This window comes from Oncorhynchus tshawytscha, linkage group LG13, assembly GCF_018296145.1.
Source record: "Oncorhynchus tshawytscha isolate Ot180627B linkage group LG13, Otsh_v2.0, whole genome shotgun sequence".
In the NCBI taxonomy this organism is placed as follows: Eukaryota; Metazoa; Chordata; class Actinopteri; order Salmoniformes; family Salmonidae; genus Oncorhynchus; species Oncorhynchus tshawytscha.
This window is the reverse complement of record NC_056441.1, coordinates 18,028,830-18,044,932: the sequence shown is the minus strand read 5'-3', so window position 1 is coordinate 18,044,932 and position 16,103 is coordinate 18,028,830. Positions and strand designations below refer to the sequence as shown.

The 16,103-nt window shown below is 39.5% G+C and overlaps 3 protein-coding genes across 3 annotated transcripts in view; all 3 read right to left on the bottom strand.

Annotated features, from left to right (window-relative positions):
* The window catches only part of LOC112264415 (homeobox protein Hox-A3a-like), a 35,953-nt gene extending 26,509 nt beyond the window's left edge, over positions 1-9,444 (bottom strand). The window contains exons 1-2 of the mRNA XM_024441009.2: positions 9,244-9,444; positions 794-901 (exon numbers count right to left, since the gene is read on the bottom strand). The gene's annotated coding sequence lies outside the window, so the exon portion shown is untranslated. The remainder of the gene's footprint in view (positions 1-793; positions 902-9,243) is intronic.
* On the bottom strand, positions 1,554-4,474 carry LOC112264417 (homeobox protein Hox-A5). Its single transcript, XM_024441017.2, has 2 exons — positions 3,312-4,474; positions 1,554-2,657 (listed from the first exon to the last, which is right to left on the bottom strand). The coding sequence occupies exons 1-2, from the start codon at positions 3,901-3,903 to the stop codon at positions 2,401-2,403; spliced, it is 849 nt and encodes a 282-aa protein (XP_024296785.1). The 5' UTR covers positions 3,904-4,474; the 3' UTR covers positions 1,554-2,400.
* An 875-nt stretch (positions 9,445-10,319) lies between the features above and the next one.
* Positions 10,320-14,369, bottom strand: LOC112264421 (homeobox protein Hox-A7). Its single transcript, XM_024441020.2, has 2 exons — positions 13,658-14,369; positions 10,320-11,874 (listed from the first exon to the last, which is right to left on the bottom strand). Exons 1-2 carry the CDS (start codon positions 14,016-14,018, stop codon positions 11,492-11,494), a joined length of 744 nt encoding a protein of 247 aa, XP_024296788.1. The 5' UTR covers positions 14,019-14,369; the 3' UTR covers positions 10,320-11,491.
* Between the last annotated feature and the right edge of the window lie 1,734 nt (positions 14,370-16,103).

Genomic DNA, 16,103 nt, shown 5'->3' with positions numbered 1-16,103 from the left:
TGACCACCTCCGCACGGACGTAGGCGCCCAGTCACCATGCAGCGAGAGTGACACTCTCCAAGAGGTCAACTGAACTTTATAACCCCAAAACACAAAATGACGTGGCTGACACAAAACGGAATTCCTTTTTAAATGTGGCCCTGCTGCTTTTTGTCATGTGTTGTGTTAACTCTACAGTGTGTTTATGGAACATATGAGGAAACCTGACCAAAGCGTCAACTGCAGCTCCAAAGTTTTTAAGTTGGGCTTTAACTTCCCACTCACCCACCAAAAAAACATTATACCGAAAGTGTTGTATGATAGTCAAGTACTGTATACAAACATATTTCAGTTAAGCAATGACAATGCAAACACCATAAAACAGCTCAAATTGCTTTTTGGCTTGTCCAGCACATGAATAGCTCTGAAGAGGCCAAATACCCCCCCTTGTGTTATACAGGAAGTGAAAAAACAACGTACTAAAAAGTGAAGTTTGTGGGGGTGGAAGTGGACAGAAGCATAATTATCCCACACGCAGTAATGGATTATGAGTTTCACCACAGATGGAGGGAAACAAGTTCCACTGGGAAGGAAGCAATTAAATATCCATGAGCCGGACCCAACCCTGGCCAACATCTGCCGAGAAAGACCAGTATTCAGCTCATAACCAACTGACAAATTAGCGTAATAGGCTAATAAGGACAAATAGAGCGTCCGAATACAATCATAATGCTGTTTCGAACAGGGTGGCTGTTCGGAGCCAAGGGAATGGAAGGCTACAGGCTACCCAAGGGCAATAGAGGCAGAAACTTACCTCGAGACAGGAGCTCTCTCCTCATGTGAGTCTGGTGCGCAGGGTCCATCGCGAGGCGTTCTGGTGAACGAGGAGCAGCTGTAACCGGCAAGGAACACTTTTTACAGCCTGCAAGGAGAGAGTCAGACGAAGCCTCGCGTCAGTGCGATTATATGTTATGTGCAATATACTGTCAACTCCCCAAAACCATAAAACTTACTTTAATGGCCACCACGTGACCGTTTATGGCCAGTGAGCCTATCTGGCCGCGCTCTAGATGATTTTTACGATCTAATTCATAGACAAAACCCCCATTCATTTGGCACCCAAATGTCAGGCCGGAACCGGCATAATAAAGTTTACGGCTCAAAAAGTCGAACGGATTTCATGAGAGTAGTGAGCTCGAGCACAGGGGACGCAGAGCCCCTAGAGCAGGTCACTGGCTAGGACCCGCTTTTGACCCACGTGCAGAGGTGAGTAAAGAAAGCGGATATAGATTTGTCTACCTGTTGATTTTCTCGACCTTGAAACTAGCTGGGAAAGTGTAGCTTTTTAAGTTTCAAATGCAATCAATGGGGTGAAAGGGTTACACTGGGGGGGGGGCGAACATTTCAGGACTGCATTTCAGTTAGGCATAGTCTTGACCTACAAAAACAAGTTACAGCAGGCCTATGAAGTTTGCATTCAACAACTAAAATATTGGACAATTCTGAGACATACAAACATGCGTTTTACCACCTAGGCACATGAAGAAATCATCGAAATAACAAATCATTTACAGTCTGTTGTTTCCGTAGAAAGTTTATTATAATCAGCGTCACCATAACAATATTATTTTAATTTTCCAGTCATTCTTTAAAAACATTTACAAAAAGCTTATATCACGATGGCGCTTACGCGATGGGATCCACTATGTAACCCTTCCCATCCAAACTAACGAGGAAAAAACGTACACACAAAAGACAGAAACACATTCTAAGAAGATGCGCCAGATGAAACAACTTTACAGCAGCTCGTGCAAAAGAAGGATACATAGGCACAGCTACACACACTGGGTCAGAACTGCGGTTCCATCACGTGTTCACAACGCACAACAATCACATAGGGCTTATTAAGTGTGTCTACAATAAGGAACAAGTTATCTGAGTTTGGTACAATACATTCAACAAATAAATACATAGGCCTACTTACATACATACATATAAAACAAAGGCTATACACAAAAGCAACTACATATCTTATCAAGTCATTATTTATTTGAGTTTCTATACTGTTTTATGAGTGCAATAGGCTACACAACTTTTATTGGATAGTTAATAGACTTATTTGTGGTAAGTTTTTTCAATTTTGAACAAGAAATAAGTTAAACAAACATGTATTTCCCATTGGTTTTTCCTTTAAGACAAACATTTACAGAACGCAAGTTATTTTTTTTACTCACACAAGCATTATCATGGTCAAAATAAAATAAATAAAGAGGAAATTATTTTTAAAGGCTGGAGCTTGCATGGACACGTGGATGTTCACTGTCCTAAGAAGCCCTCGGAAAGTCTCTTGGGCTTTTGACATGATGGGAGGTTTTCCCAAGATTTGTATTATTTTATTAGTGCTCATCGGGGAACCGAATATCAGGGATGGTGGTAACCTATACCCCCTGCCGCTGCCATGCTCATGCTTTTTAGTTTGTTGTCCTTTTTCCACTTCATCCTCCGGTTCTGGAACCAGATTTTGATCTGGCGTTCTGATAGGCAGAGCGCGTGCGCTATCTCGATCCTCCGTCTGCGGGTCAGATAACGGTTGAAGTGAAACTCTTTCTCGAGCTCCAGTGTCTGGTAACGCGTGTAGGCTGTCCTCGCCCTCTTTCCCTCTGGTCCGGTCAGACTGTCTGGTGGTAACACACACAGGATGCAACCATGAGCCCACAATCAAAATAGCAAACTACACAACTATGTTTACTAACGCTTTAAGCAGGAAATACATTTTACTGATCACTCTTCCATGGAGCCTAATCCACATAAACACACCTTTATACACTATTCACACACATTTCACATACACCTTAAAACGCAGTGGAAGTGCCAATCAATTTCACAAAGTGTGTCTTGTAAAAATGCCATACAAATATAGAATAATCCGAAAGAATGGCAAAAGAATCCTATATCATCCTATATTTAAATCAAATGTTCACCTCCTGCATTTTGGTAAGAAGAAAATGTCCTGTGTTTTCATGCCACGTTGAATTATTTCCCCAACGCCTGAGGTACAATATGCAGTTAAACAGGTGGCGTAAATCTCGCCAATACACACGCCCCTTAAAACAACCATTAATAAAATATCGAATAGATGTGATTTTTCTCTCATATAATGATTTGGGAAAATACTTTTGAGCTCCGAAAATGGCAACAAGCACATCTTAAAATGGCTATAGGGCACACCATCCCCACACACACCACAAACCCACACAGAGACAAGACGAGCTGTATCAAGTACAAAACACAAACACAAGCGTCGACCTAAACAAAATACAAAGCTGTTTTACCATGATTTATGTGCAGTTTCCTCATCCAGGGGTAAATATGGGGCTGGGCACCGTCGGTGACATTTTGGGAAGTTGTCTGCGCCCTTCCCGCGGGCTTCTCTTCCTGGAGGGGGGACGCTTTGGACACACACACCCGGTTCAACAGCGTGCCTCCATTCGAACTCGGGGTCGTGCAGGGGCTCGTTATGGAGTTCTTTATGTCTCGGTGTTGAGGTTGAGACTCGCTGACCGGAGACGAGCAGCTCGCGACAGAGGAGGAGCACGGGAGCGGGTCAGGTGGAGGCGAGAGGGACGTCGTCTCGGTGGCGCTCGCGGGCTGGGTGTACCTGGGCGTCTCGACCGAGGACGTTGTTGTCGCCACCGACTGGTTCGGGGAGTAGCCCTGTGCCCGCACGCTGGCCATAAAGTGCCCGTTACCGCGACTGACAGTGAGGTCCATCCCGTTGTAGCCATAACCGTACCTGCTGGAATGCATGGTCGTGGGGTCCCTGTATTGCTCGTTTGCAGAGCTGTGGTCTCCATAATTATGTAACTGGAAATCCGCGCCATTGGGATAGCGACCGCAGAATGAGTTTACAAAATAGGAGCTCATTGGTTGATAATTCCAATATTGTTGTTTAGCAGGTATTTGTTACTTTTTGTGGAGAAAGTAATAACGTGTGTACTTGATTTGTGGCTCTTGATGGTTTTGCGCGTTCTATAGCACCCTTGCACAATTTATGATGAATTATGGAAATGAGTAGAACATGTACTTGATTCTCTCTTACGTAGGCACCCAAATATGGGGTACGGCTGAGAATCACGTGCTTTTGTTGACCAGTCGTAAATCCTGCTTGATGACCTCCAGAGGTAAACTCGTGCACAAATAGGAAATCTTGGTGGGATGTTAGGGAGGCGCGCCTGGGTATGCGCCTAGGCAGGGCGCTCGCGGGACCCGGGTTGCGTCTCTTGGATTGTCGTCGCGCGCCATCTTCTGGTCGCAGTCTGGCACTGCCTGCGACAGTGTTTGAGGCGTGGGCTCCGAACGGGGTCGTTCAGAGGTTAACGACCATTGCGGCAAAAGCATGGTCTCCCCAAACAATACAACAAGAAACGCAGTGTATACTGAATATGCAACCTCTCCACTGATAGAGAGTATAGAGAGAAATCTGTATTCAATGTTATCCTCATTAACCTTCGCGTTGGGAATAAAACACGTACAGTACAAGAAAAAACAAGTACAAGAAAAATATATATGTCTAGAACCTTAAATTTAGTTAAATATTTCGTTAAACCATGTTGGAATATCCTATATGAATAAACTCTTTGGACATTTGAATAAATTGCAAATGTGTTTATCACTAATAATCATTTTACAGGTGAAGCTTAGTTTACTGATATGCATAGAGCCGTCACAACCTGCAGTTATAATCCAACCTAATAGAAAGGCAGTCATTCCTAAATGTTAGATACCAAAAAATTTGGCATTTGAAACAACGTAAGTTTCGTTAGAGTTCTTTTAGAGTTCTTTTAGATGACGACAGAAAGTAGGCTACAATACAGTAGTCTCAATAGACAACACTTCACCCCTCAAGTGAAATTCCATAAATACTTTTAGAAGTCTGAATGAAAATAACCCAGGTTTTGATCAACAAATTATGACTGAATTATGCTAATTAGATAATTAGGCACAAAAAAATCTGCATAAAATCTTGCAGCTGTGTGTAATGAATAGCCTCATCTCTAGAAAACATGAATTGCATAACAATAATATACATTTTGCTTTAGTTTTTTTGCAAATATGGATAACTAAAGTCCATTTTCAGAACAGCAAAAGGAGGAGCAGAAAAATTATAGGTATGTTTGAAAATAATCTAAACACATATTGTAATGTAAGCACATGTCATAATTTAAACACATGTTGTAATCTAAACACATGTTGTAATCTAAACACATGTTGTAATCTAAACACATGTTGTAATCTAAACACATGTTGTAATCTAAACACATGTTGTAATCTAAACACATGTTTTAATCTAAACACATGTTGTAATCTAAACACATGTTGTAATCTAAACACATGTTTTAATTTAAACACATGTTGTAATCTAAACACATGTTGTAATCTAAACACATGTTGTAATCTAAACACATGTTGTAATCTAAACACATGTTTTAATCTAAACACATGTTGTAATCTAAACACATGTTGTAATCTAAACACATGTTGTAATCTAAACACATGTTGTAATCCAAACACATGTTGTAATCTAAACACATGTTGTAATCTAAACACATGTTGTAATCTAAACACATGTTGTAATCTAAACACATGTTGTAATCTAAACACATGTTGTAATCTAAACACATGTTGTAATCTAAACACATGTTTTAATCTAAACACATGTTGTAATCCAAACACATGTTGTAATCTAAACACATGTTTTAATCTAAACACATGTTGTAATCTAAACACATGTTGTAATCTAAACACATGTTGTAATCTAAACACATGTTTTAATCTAAACACATGTTGTAATCTAAACACATGTTGTAATCTAAACACATGTTGTAATCTAAACACATGTTGTAATCTAAACACATGTTGTAATCTAAACACATGTTGTAATCTAAACACATATTGTAATTTAAACACAGGTTAGAAGATACATTTTCAAAGAATGTCTGACGATAGGCGAAATAAACTTGATCTTTTTGTGTAGGAATGTTCGTTCATTTTACATGGATAAATAACAAAGGGAAAATGAAATTATTTCCCTTGGCCTTGCTCGGCATCTTCCCCACACCCATTTCCTTCCATCAATAATGTCCTCGGAGTGAGGAAGCGAAAGAAGTAGGCTAAGTGATAAGTGTTGTCAAGTTTTCAAAATACAAAGATAAGGCACTACGTAATGACAATCTAAAATTAGGTTCGAAATATGATATGAAGAAAGACATGTATCGGTAACAGCAGAAGTAATAATAATGTAGGCCCAATCAATACAAGCAATAATAATAACAAACATATGACGACATTCATTTAGCACTATTTGATTATAGCTGCTGTTCATCGGTGTTGAGTTGCTGGTTTGTTGGTGTAACCTAGAGATAAACTGTATATAGGCCTAAACTAAAATCGGAGAAGTGGTGATGATTATAATAATAGTTGATGAGAATGTGACTCTATAGCTGGAGCAGGGTTATATTAGTGTACAGGCAGGACAGGCAGAGTGATAACTTTTTAAATAATGTAGCCTTACAAAAGAGACGTGGCTATTAAGCGGGAAATGGTGCAGTTAATCTGGAACGTCTATTTAGGCTACTAGAAACTGGGGCACGCAGGTTTACAGTAGTCTCGTTTTGGCAACGAAGGCCCTAGTTATCCAAAATCCATTGGACCTCTGGGTCCTATAGTCCCCAAAAGACGATGGCCCGTATTTAGGCTATATGACGCCCCACACAGTCAGTTTAGAGCGTCGGCACTAACTGCGTGATGGATAAGTACGCTGTACGAAGGATGCAGACTCACAGCGGTAATAGGGCCCCTTCAGGCAGTGCAGTAGCCGAGGAACAAGCTGCACTCAGGACCAGATGTGTACAGCGGTGTCTAAAGGAGCCCTGTATGCGAGCCCAGGTCTTACATTTCAGTGATAGTTTGAGAGCGCATACAAGCATGCTCCGGATGTTGGAAGGAGCAAGGATAGGTTCTGTACTTTATAATGTCCAGTAGTGTTTGTGATTGTGGCTTTAAAGAGGTTGTTAGGGAGTCTAAGAGCTAACATCTGATTCATCAATGGCCAATAGAAACAAAGTTCCCAAGAAATTATCCCACCCAGTGAAAGGGGGCAAATCAGGAAGTGCGAGAGTAAAAAAAAACGACCGGACTAGTTGCATTCTACTCAAGTGTCAGCATCTGCTAGAAACGTCAGGATGTAAAAAAAAAAAAAAAAAAAAAAGAGAGAAAAGAATCAGGATTAGAGACTCTGTGTGCGTGCTTGTGGCGCACAGAGCAGGGAGGGGCGCGTGCTCTCCAGGTGGTAAAATGCTAACAGTTTGAAATGCAGCTTCAAACCTTGATGAGTGAGTAAAATGTCACGATGCTTCAGTTTTATTTGCTCATAAATTTCATTAGCTACATAGGATGTATTACGTGCGTAACAGACAAAACTGTTCAAGCAGCATTTCAGATACCTTACATTTTGTATAGTGTAGGGGAGTAGCAGCACGGCTATATTCTAATGTTTGGAGCTCGGAGCCTAAGGGTTTCACTGTACCCTGCAATCACACCTGCAACACTGTACATGTGACTGTTAAACACTCTGAATCTGAATATATGAAATGTTTTCTCGACTAGTTTCATTACCACTGTAAATATCGAGGAGGATATTGAATTGGAGCCACTAAGGCAAACGGAACTCTAAAAACACATTTAAGAGGTGAACCATAACGGATTAAATTCTAAAACGCAACTCGTCGAAGAAAACTATGCAAACTGACACGCACGCATACAGTAATAAAATGGATCACAACAATAGGCTATTGTCTGGTACTTTTTCCATGGTATTGATGCCTATTGTGACATTTCGGTCTCTCGGTGTCTAATTTGTGTCATATTTTGATGTAAAAATCTTGCCATATCAATTGTGACGTTTCGGTCTCACAGGTTCTATTCTATGACATCATTTGGAGGTGACAATCTATTGTTATATGAATGGTGTCTATTGTGAAGTTCTGGCTCTCTGTGATGTCCCGTGATCTTATGTAAAGAACACTTGACCATCTGTTGTCACAATCAGAACTCCATTTTAAGGGGGGGTGTATTTTCTTTCTGCCTGTGCTCATAATGATTGCATTTATTTCCTTCGGTGTTATCTCGTCATCAGGTCTTGATGTTTGACCATTCTGCAGGTTATTTGCATAACCCCACACCTTGCCATTTTCTATATCTAGTCTCAATTTACACAGACAAAATATATGTAGTATTAGCTCACCTATCATATAGTTTAATAAAAAAACGTTGAGCACTACTGCTATTCAGAACAATACATTCCAGCTATATTGGGCCTTATGCAGTGCCAATGTAGAGGATTTAAAACTCTTATGAAAATGAATTGCATATTACCAGCAAAATAGCAATAATAGCATATTTTTTGTAGCCATATCGTTTCTAAATATTATAAGCGTGAACATCATCGAGATTAATGGGTCATTGATAAAAGGTCCTTTCGATGATGTGGTTCTGATGTTACATCACGGAGGAGAGGAAAACTGGAGCAAGAATACTCTAGATTAAGCTAATCTATAATTTCCTCAAATCAAAACAACTGCAACATCTGCCGAAACCATGCTATCATGATACAAACAGCAATGTACAACCCTGTTTTATGGTTTAACGAATAGCACGAATAAAAAGACAAAGGGAAGTTCTGTGTTGGCACAATTAACACATAGAATGTAAATGAGAGAAAATGGACAGAACGCTGTGACCAAAACACCACCACACTTCTCCCACAAGAGGGCGACAAAGAGTAGGCCTATTGGCCACAGTTCCAATTCGGAGCTGGTGAAAGACCATCCCATTTGAATAGCAACAAATAAACACAAATAGCATGCATCGCCAATAAATTATTAAAATCCTGATAATGAAAAAGCATTTGCCTACATTAGTACTGAATAACATATTTAGATAGGTCAAGCCCAGAGACCACAATCAACGAACCATAGCATTGATATTAATCATGCAAATAATTATCATATTGTTATTATCAAATTACATTTTCGGACATAACCCGTTTAACCCTACAACACAACATTCCAACCACTCTTCTGAAAGCCATCGCTATTTAAAACTAAACAAGCATAGAAAGTTGTTTTTACTTGAATGCTCACTCTATTATGATTTTGCATGATTACAAAATCATATCCAATCATGATAAGCAAGTAGTATTCTTACCGTATGTGAGGTGTTCGGGTCTCATGGTGTGTGGTGATGTCACAGGGAGAGGACGGACAAGTGCCGCTGGCGCAAAGCGACTAGATCCCCTGTTCTGACAGCTGGATCCTGGACGAATCCAAACGCTCACGGGATCAGGCAACGACGCACTCAACCCGTCCAATGTGCAAAACCGTCACGAGGACCCCGGTAATGAATCCAAACCGTCCGGTTCCATGAGAAGGGAACTGCCCCTTGCACTGCGTGTTAAATAAACAACAACTAAAAAGCAAAACAGCGTTACCCACGACGAAAAGAAATGGAAGAGCGACAGCTTTTACATTACAGAAAGGGTTGGATGGCAGACACAGGCTTTTAAATGAGTGCGGTTCTATTCTGGAAAAGGAAATGATGTATAAAAAGTTCATGTTCACTGCTCCATGCCATGTGACCAGCAGAAACCAATGGGGAGCCGAGGAGCCTCGTAAAGTTGCATTGCAATGTTGTAAATTTTCATAAACAACAACGGATTTATGACCCAGTGAGAGAGCGACAGGAGGAGAGAGGGGAAGAAACAGAGAGGGAGAGGACGGGGCAGGTCAGCACTTGGGCGCCATTTTACCGAAAGGAGGGGGAATGCAGTAATTTCCCCTTCACAATAGGCTACACACACACACACAGCCTGTACAGTCTGTGTCCTCATAGTTAACATACTTTAGTCTCTTTATTAAGCAAATGTTGCATTGGTTTAATCTTTTTTTTCTTCACTTTTCGTGCTAAATAGACTATGTTAAAATAGGCCACCGTGTTCTTATGTAATAGCGTATTTGTAGGCTCAGTATTTCTTGTCATATAAAAACAAATGGTTTAAATGGTAAAATGTTAGAATAACTAAATGAACGTGAAAAGGTCACTCATGCCTAATGTAGGGTAGGGTTAAAATGTTAGAATAACTAAATGAACGTGAAAAGGTCACTCATGCCTAATGTAGGGTAGGTATTACCATCGATTTTAGCATGTAAGTTGAATTTCATAACGTTTTGGCTAAAGATTTAATCAATGTATGGTTGGCTTACAGGAAATTCGTTACGAAGCTATTTTTCAAACCGAATGGTCTTGTTTTTATTCGATTACTATTGCATCTTACATAATGTCACAATATGAATACCGCAGAGGGAAAGCGGTGAGTGTCGAATGCAGTCTATTTACACCAGTCACATTGCAAAACAAATGCTAATTTCTGAACATTGGACCGCTTCTCTTCTATAGCCTAGATTCAAATAAAACAAACACACACATTCCCTAACTTACAGACTTACACGTGCAAGCAGACACACTCACGTCCATAACAATGCTATTGACCCTAGGCTATAGCTAGTTAGAATAATTGAAAGCAAAAAAGGAGATGAAAATACAATAGCAACACGACGTTACAATACAGTGTTTATAAGTCCTTCTTAGGCAGTGTTGAAATTCAGTGAGACAGTAATAGGCTATAGGTTTAGTCTCTGACGTAAAATCTGAGGTAGGGTATACAAATTGGACAATTCATTTTTTTGATAGCTGTTTGGAAATCATGCAAATATCTATTCAAATCTCTACAAATCTCGACCCCAAAAGACAAGCTCTCACCACATTAGACATGATAACAGACAGCAGCGCAATACAACGTTAATAAGCTGCAGTTAAACGTTAAAGCCATATTCACCAGATGATTCAACATTTGCATTTATTTCGCTTTGAAATAGAGACAAGAAGAGTGCGAAAAAGGTTCCTCGAAGTCAATTGAAACTGGAGGTAAATTCTTTGCATGAATGCAACTGTCGCCTTAGGTAGTTCTCTGTTCAGGAATGTTATTTCACTAGTAAAATATCTAATAGTTCCCAACGATTCACATTAAATATTGTATAACATTTATAGTAGACGTGTTCTACATTCAAAGATCAAATTGAGTTTTCATAGTAATAGCGTGGAGTAAATAGGTAGTATCCGTTCCCTTTCATCTTCCTTGAGCTATATTCATTTTTATAGCTATAGCCAGTGTTTTCACTAGCTTGTATATATTAAATTCGTGCGTCTCAATTTCAGCCCTGCAAGTCGTTTCCTCAATCAGGCTTCTAAGCTCTGATCGAACAGAGTGTATCGATTCTGTGAAAGTCGGCATCTAGAACATTTCCTTAGTGACCAATATGAACATTTCCTTAGTGACCAATATGAACATTTCCTTAGTGACCAATATGAACATTTCCTTAGTGACCAATATGAACATTTATGGAGTGTTTCTAATCGCCTCCTTGTCTCCATCTCCTCTTGCAGGGGTTTCTGACGCCACACGGGTGGACTGGGAATCTCCGTCCTCGGCGTCCTCGGCCTTGGACTGTCCGTCGGTTACCGGATCACTGTCATCATCCTCGTTTACGTCCTCGCTGGTGGCACCTGGGGTCGAGCTTGAGGACTCGTCCTTGTGATCTTTCTTCCATTTCATCCTCCGGTTCTGGAACCAGATTTTGATTTGGCGCTCGGTCAGACAGAGCACTTGTGCTATCTCCACGCGCCTACGACGGGTCAGGTACCGGTTGAAGTGGAATTCTTTCTCCATCTCCAGTGTCTGGTACCGGGAGTAGGTCTGACGTCCACGCTTTCGGTTTGGATCTACAAGAGAAAAGGGTTTCAATCTGCTAGGTCCAAGAATAAAAATACTACAATACTAAAACCATGTTCTACACAAGCATGACACATGTAACAACTCTGATAATATCATGATATTGATAATGACACATGTAACAACCCTGATAATATCATGATATTGATAATGACACATGTAACAACTCTGATAATATCATGATATTGATAATGACACATGTAACAACTCTGATAATATCATGATATTGATAATGACACATGTAACAATTCTGATAATATCATGATATTGATGCTGACACATGTAACAACTCTGATAATATCATGATATTGATAATGACATATGTAACAACTCTGATAATATCATGATATTGATAATGACATATGTGACAATTCTGTGATTTTGCATTCTTGTATTATTTCTATAGAAGTTAATCAATTAATAAATAAAAACATTTTGTGCCTGTGACACAGTTTGTGCCTGTGACATTGTTACTAAGATGTCTTTCTCAAAATGTTTTAGGACAGTCAATGATGTTTTGCCTCATGTAGCCTATATACACTTCAATAAACTTTATTTTTTTAAAGACTTCCTTCCATTAAAAATATTCCAGCTGGGATTCTAGCCTGTAGCCTATAGCTAATGCACTGCATGCCTCTCCAATTAGAAGCCTGTGCTTGTCCACCACTTCTAGGTCATACCCACATAGCCCTTAAGCAATTACTACTGCTAGTTTCATTGGTAGGGTATATCTTTATTAAACACTGGCTTTGCCTACCAATTCCCTACTAGCCAGAAACTATACTATTAATAGGCTACCACTGCTCCAACCATTGATATTATTTACAACCACCATTAATATAGATTATATCCATGTCTACAAAAAGGTTTCTGAAACTGATGAGGATAATCACATCTGCTATCCCTATCCCATTCAAAAGGTTGAACTGCAGAGCGCACGGTCACTGATTTACACTATAACATACAGGTAACTGCCAAAATAATGGAAACACTTGAGTAAAATAGGGATATAAAGTATACTGAAAGCAGGTGCTTCCACATAGGTGTGGTTCCTGAGTTAACTAAGTAATTAACATCCCATCATGCTTAGGGTCATATATAAAAATGTTGGGTAGGCCACTATTTTGGCTACCATGGCTATGCCCCCATAGGATGACAATGCCCCATCCACAGGGCAAGTATGTTCACTGAATGGTTTGATGAGCATGGAAACGATGTAAATCATATGCGATGGTCCACTCATTCATCAGATCTCAAACCAATTAAACACTTATGGGAGATTCTGGAGCGTGGCTGAGACAGCATTCTCCACAACCATCAATAAAACACCAAATGGTGGAATTTCTGGTGTTAGAATGGTGTTGCATTCCTCCAACAGAGTTCCAGACACTTGTAGAATCTATGCCAAGGAGCATTAAAGCTGTTCTGGCTCGTGGTGGCCCAAATCCCTTTTAAGACACTTTATGTTGGTGTTTCCTTTATTTTGTCGTTACATAGTCTGGTATTTTATTGTCACAAAGGGGAGTAGAAGCAGTAAGAAAGCAGAGTCAAAAAGCATTGCAGAAGCAAAGGGATAATACGTTTATGGCCACAGAACTCATTACTTGCGCAATAAAAGTTGAACAATTCTTTCCATGAAATACCAATGGCTTCAAGTAATTAATTGCGCCATTAAGACCACGGTAAGTATCCCAAGGTTTTGTAGATTCATTGACATTACAGCAGAGCTCCGCAGGAGCCGGTTGGGAAGGAAGGACTCATCTTAGACAGTACCTGATGTTTTCATCCAGGGGTACATCCGGTAGTGTTTGTCCTCTGGCGAGGTGAGGGGCCCCGGCTGGACACAGCTGTCCCCGAACAGACGACTCTGGTCGAAGGAGCTGCAGTGCAGACTGCGAATGGCCGGCCCCTGGCCATAACCAGGGCTAAACATCGGGTGGCTCTGGTAGATTGCATTGTTCACGTTGTAAAGTCCGGACAGGGACGGTGGGAAGGCAGGGGCTGCGGCGTTGTGAGCAGATGCGGGTCCTTCTCCATCGGGTACAAGAGTGCACGAACCTAGGTCTGCGTTAGGGAAGAAAGAACCGCTCGCCGTATATTTGTTAAAAAGACCATCCACATAATAAGAACTCATATTTTTTTCTCTGTGATTTGTTGGGCCAGAATCTTCAGTGTCGTTTTTACGAGGTAGTGTGATATATGACAGCAATACACCCTGGATTTACACCAAACCCCATTTTCCCCAGGACCAAAGAACTCACCCACGTGATCCAGCCCTGTGACCGATGTAGCCAATCACCGGCGGGGCCAGAGATTTCATTATAATGCACAGACTGCAGAGTAGGAGGGCCATTCCATTGTAACAGAGTGATGGCCAGACTCCGAATTTTCACTTAAAAATATGTCAAACAAAAAACAGTGGAAATGTATTCATACTAGACCATAACACACCATACTACACCATACTAGACCATAACACACCATACTACACCATACTAGACCATAACACACCATACTACACCATACTAGACCATAACACACCATACTACACCATACTAGACCATAATACACCATACTACACCATACTAGACCATAACACACCATACTACTCCATACTAGACCATAACACACCATACTAGACCATAACACACCATACTACACCATACTAGACCATAATACACCATACTACACCATACTAGACCATAATACACCATACTACACCATACTAGACCATACTAGACCATAACACACCATACTACACCATACTAGACCATAATACACCATACTACACCATACTAGACCATAACACACCATACTACACCATACTAGACCATAACACAACATACTACACCATACTAGACCATAATACACCATACTACACCATACTAGACCATAACACACCATACTACACCATACTAGACCATAACACACCATACTACACCATACTAGACCATAACACACCATACTACACCATACTAGACCATAATACACCATACTACACCATACTAGACCATAACACACCATACTACACCATACTAGACCATAATACACCATAATACCACCCTAATACAATCGTTTTCACCACCTCATAACATCTGTAATTTATACACAACTAAGAGTATAAAACTGCATTGTGTACTCATTCAAAAGGTTTTGTTCAGTTCATATAAATATATTTCTCCATATGGGTAAAACTGAACTATGTGACACAACAAACATCAAAACATGATAATTGTATTATAGGCTACAAAGGACTGATCAATTCAAAGTTGAAACATTTTACAATAGTTTCTTTGATATTGTGTTGATTGAAATAATACCATTTACAATTGTAAATATTTTCAGTTACCATTGTTGCGTCTCAAATAAGATAATATAAAAGTAATTGTTGCAAGTAAATATAGGCCTAAGTGAAATATTAGAGAATTATTTTGAGTGGTAACCTAATGCTAGATTAAACAAAGTATTAACTGAAAACATAAAAGTTAGGTAAGCAAATTAAATAAGTCAATTTGAATATTTAAAACTAACAACGTTATTTGCAGAGCTACATTTAAACGTCTACTACTTTTGTATTATTTTTGCTTTCTTGGAGGTTGAAATAATCAGATTTATATATATATCTTATTTTTTCAATATATATATATTGAAAAAAATACCATTGAAAAAGACCATTGAAGGTATCTGTCCCTATTAGGATAGGTCAGTAAATCCCAAAAAGAATCCTCCCAAATTATGTAAAACACACATTTAACGAGGGATAGCTATACATATTTATATGCAATAGGCCGTGGCCTAATTTGGTAACGTTTATGTAAATTCTTCCGCATTCCACAATGTTATCTGGAAGAAAACACAGAAGGGACAACAAAAAACAACTAAATTCTATATGTGGAGTTACTGAGCATATAGCTAACCCATTTAGGCTAATCTAAATACCACCAAACATATGATATTTTAGTACGCCATATCATAATATTCCAAAATTGATTAGCCTAAAGCAAATTGAACACATATCACATTTTATGTCGAGCTATTGCAAATGTAGAGTATAAAAGATAAGCCTATTTGAAAAGGGCAAATTATTTTCCAATTACTTTACGAATCATATGTACAAACCATTTGTTGAGAAAGCACTACTTATGTTTACTATTCCTATAGGCCTAAACTAAAGATGTAAATAAACACATTTGAACTATAATAGTTAGGCCTTCTAAAA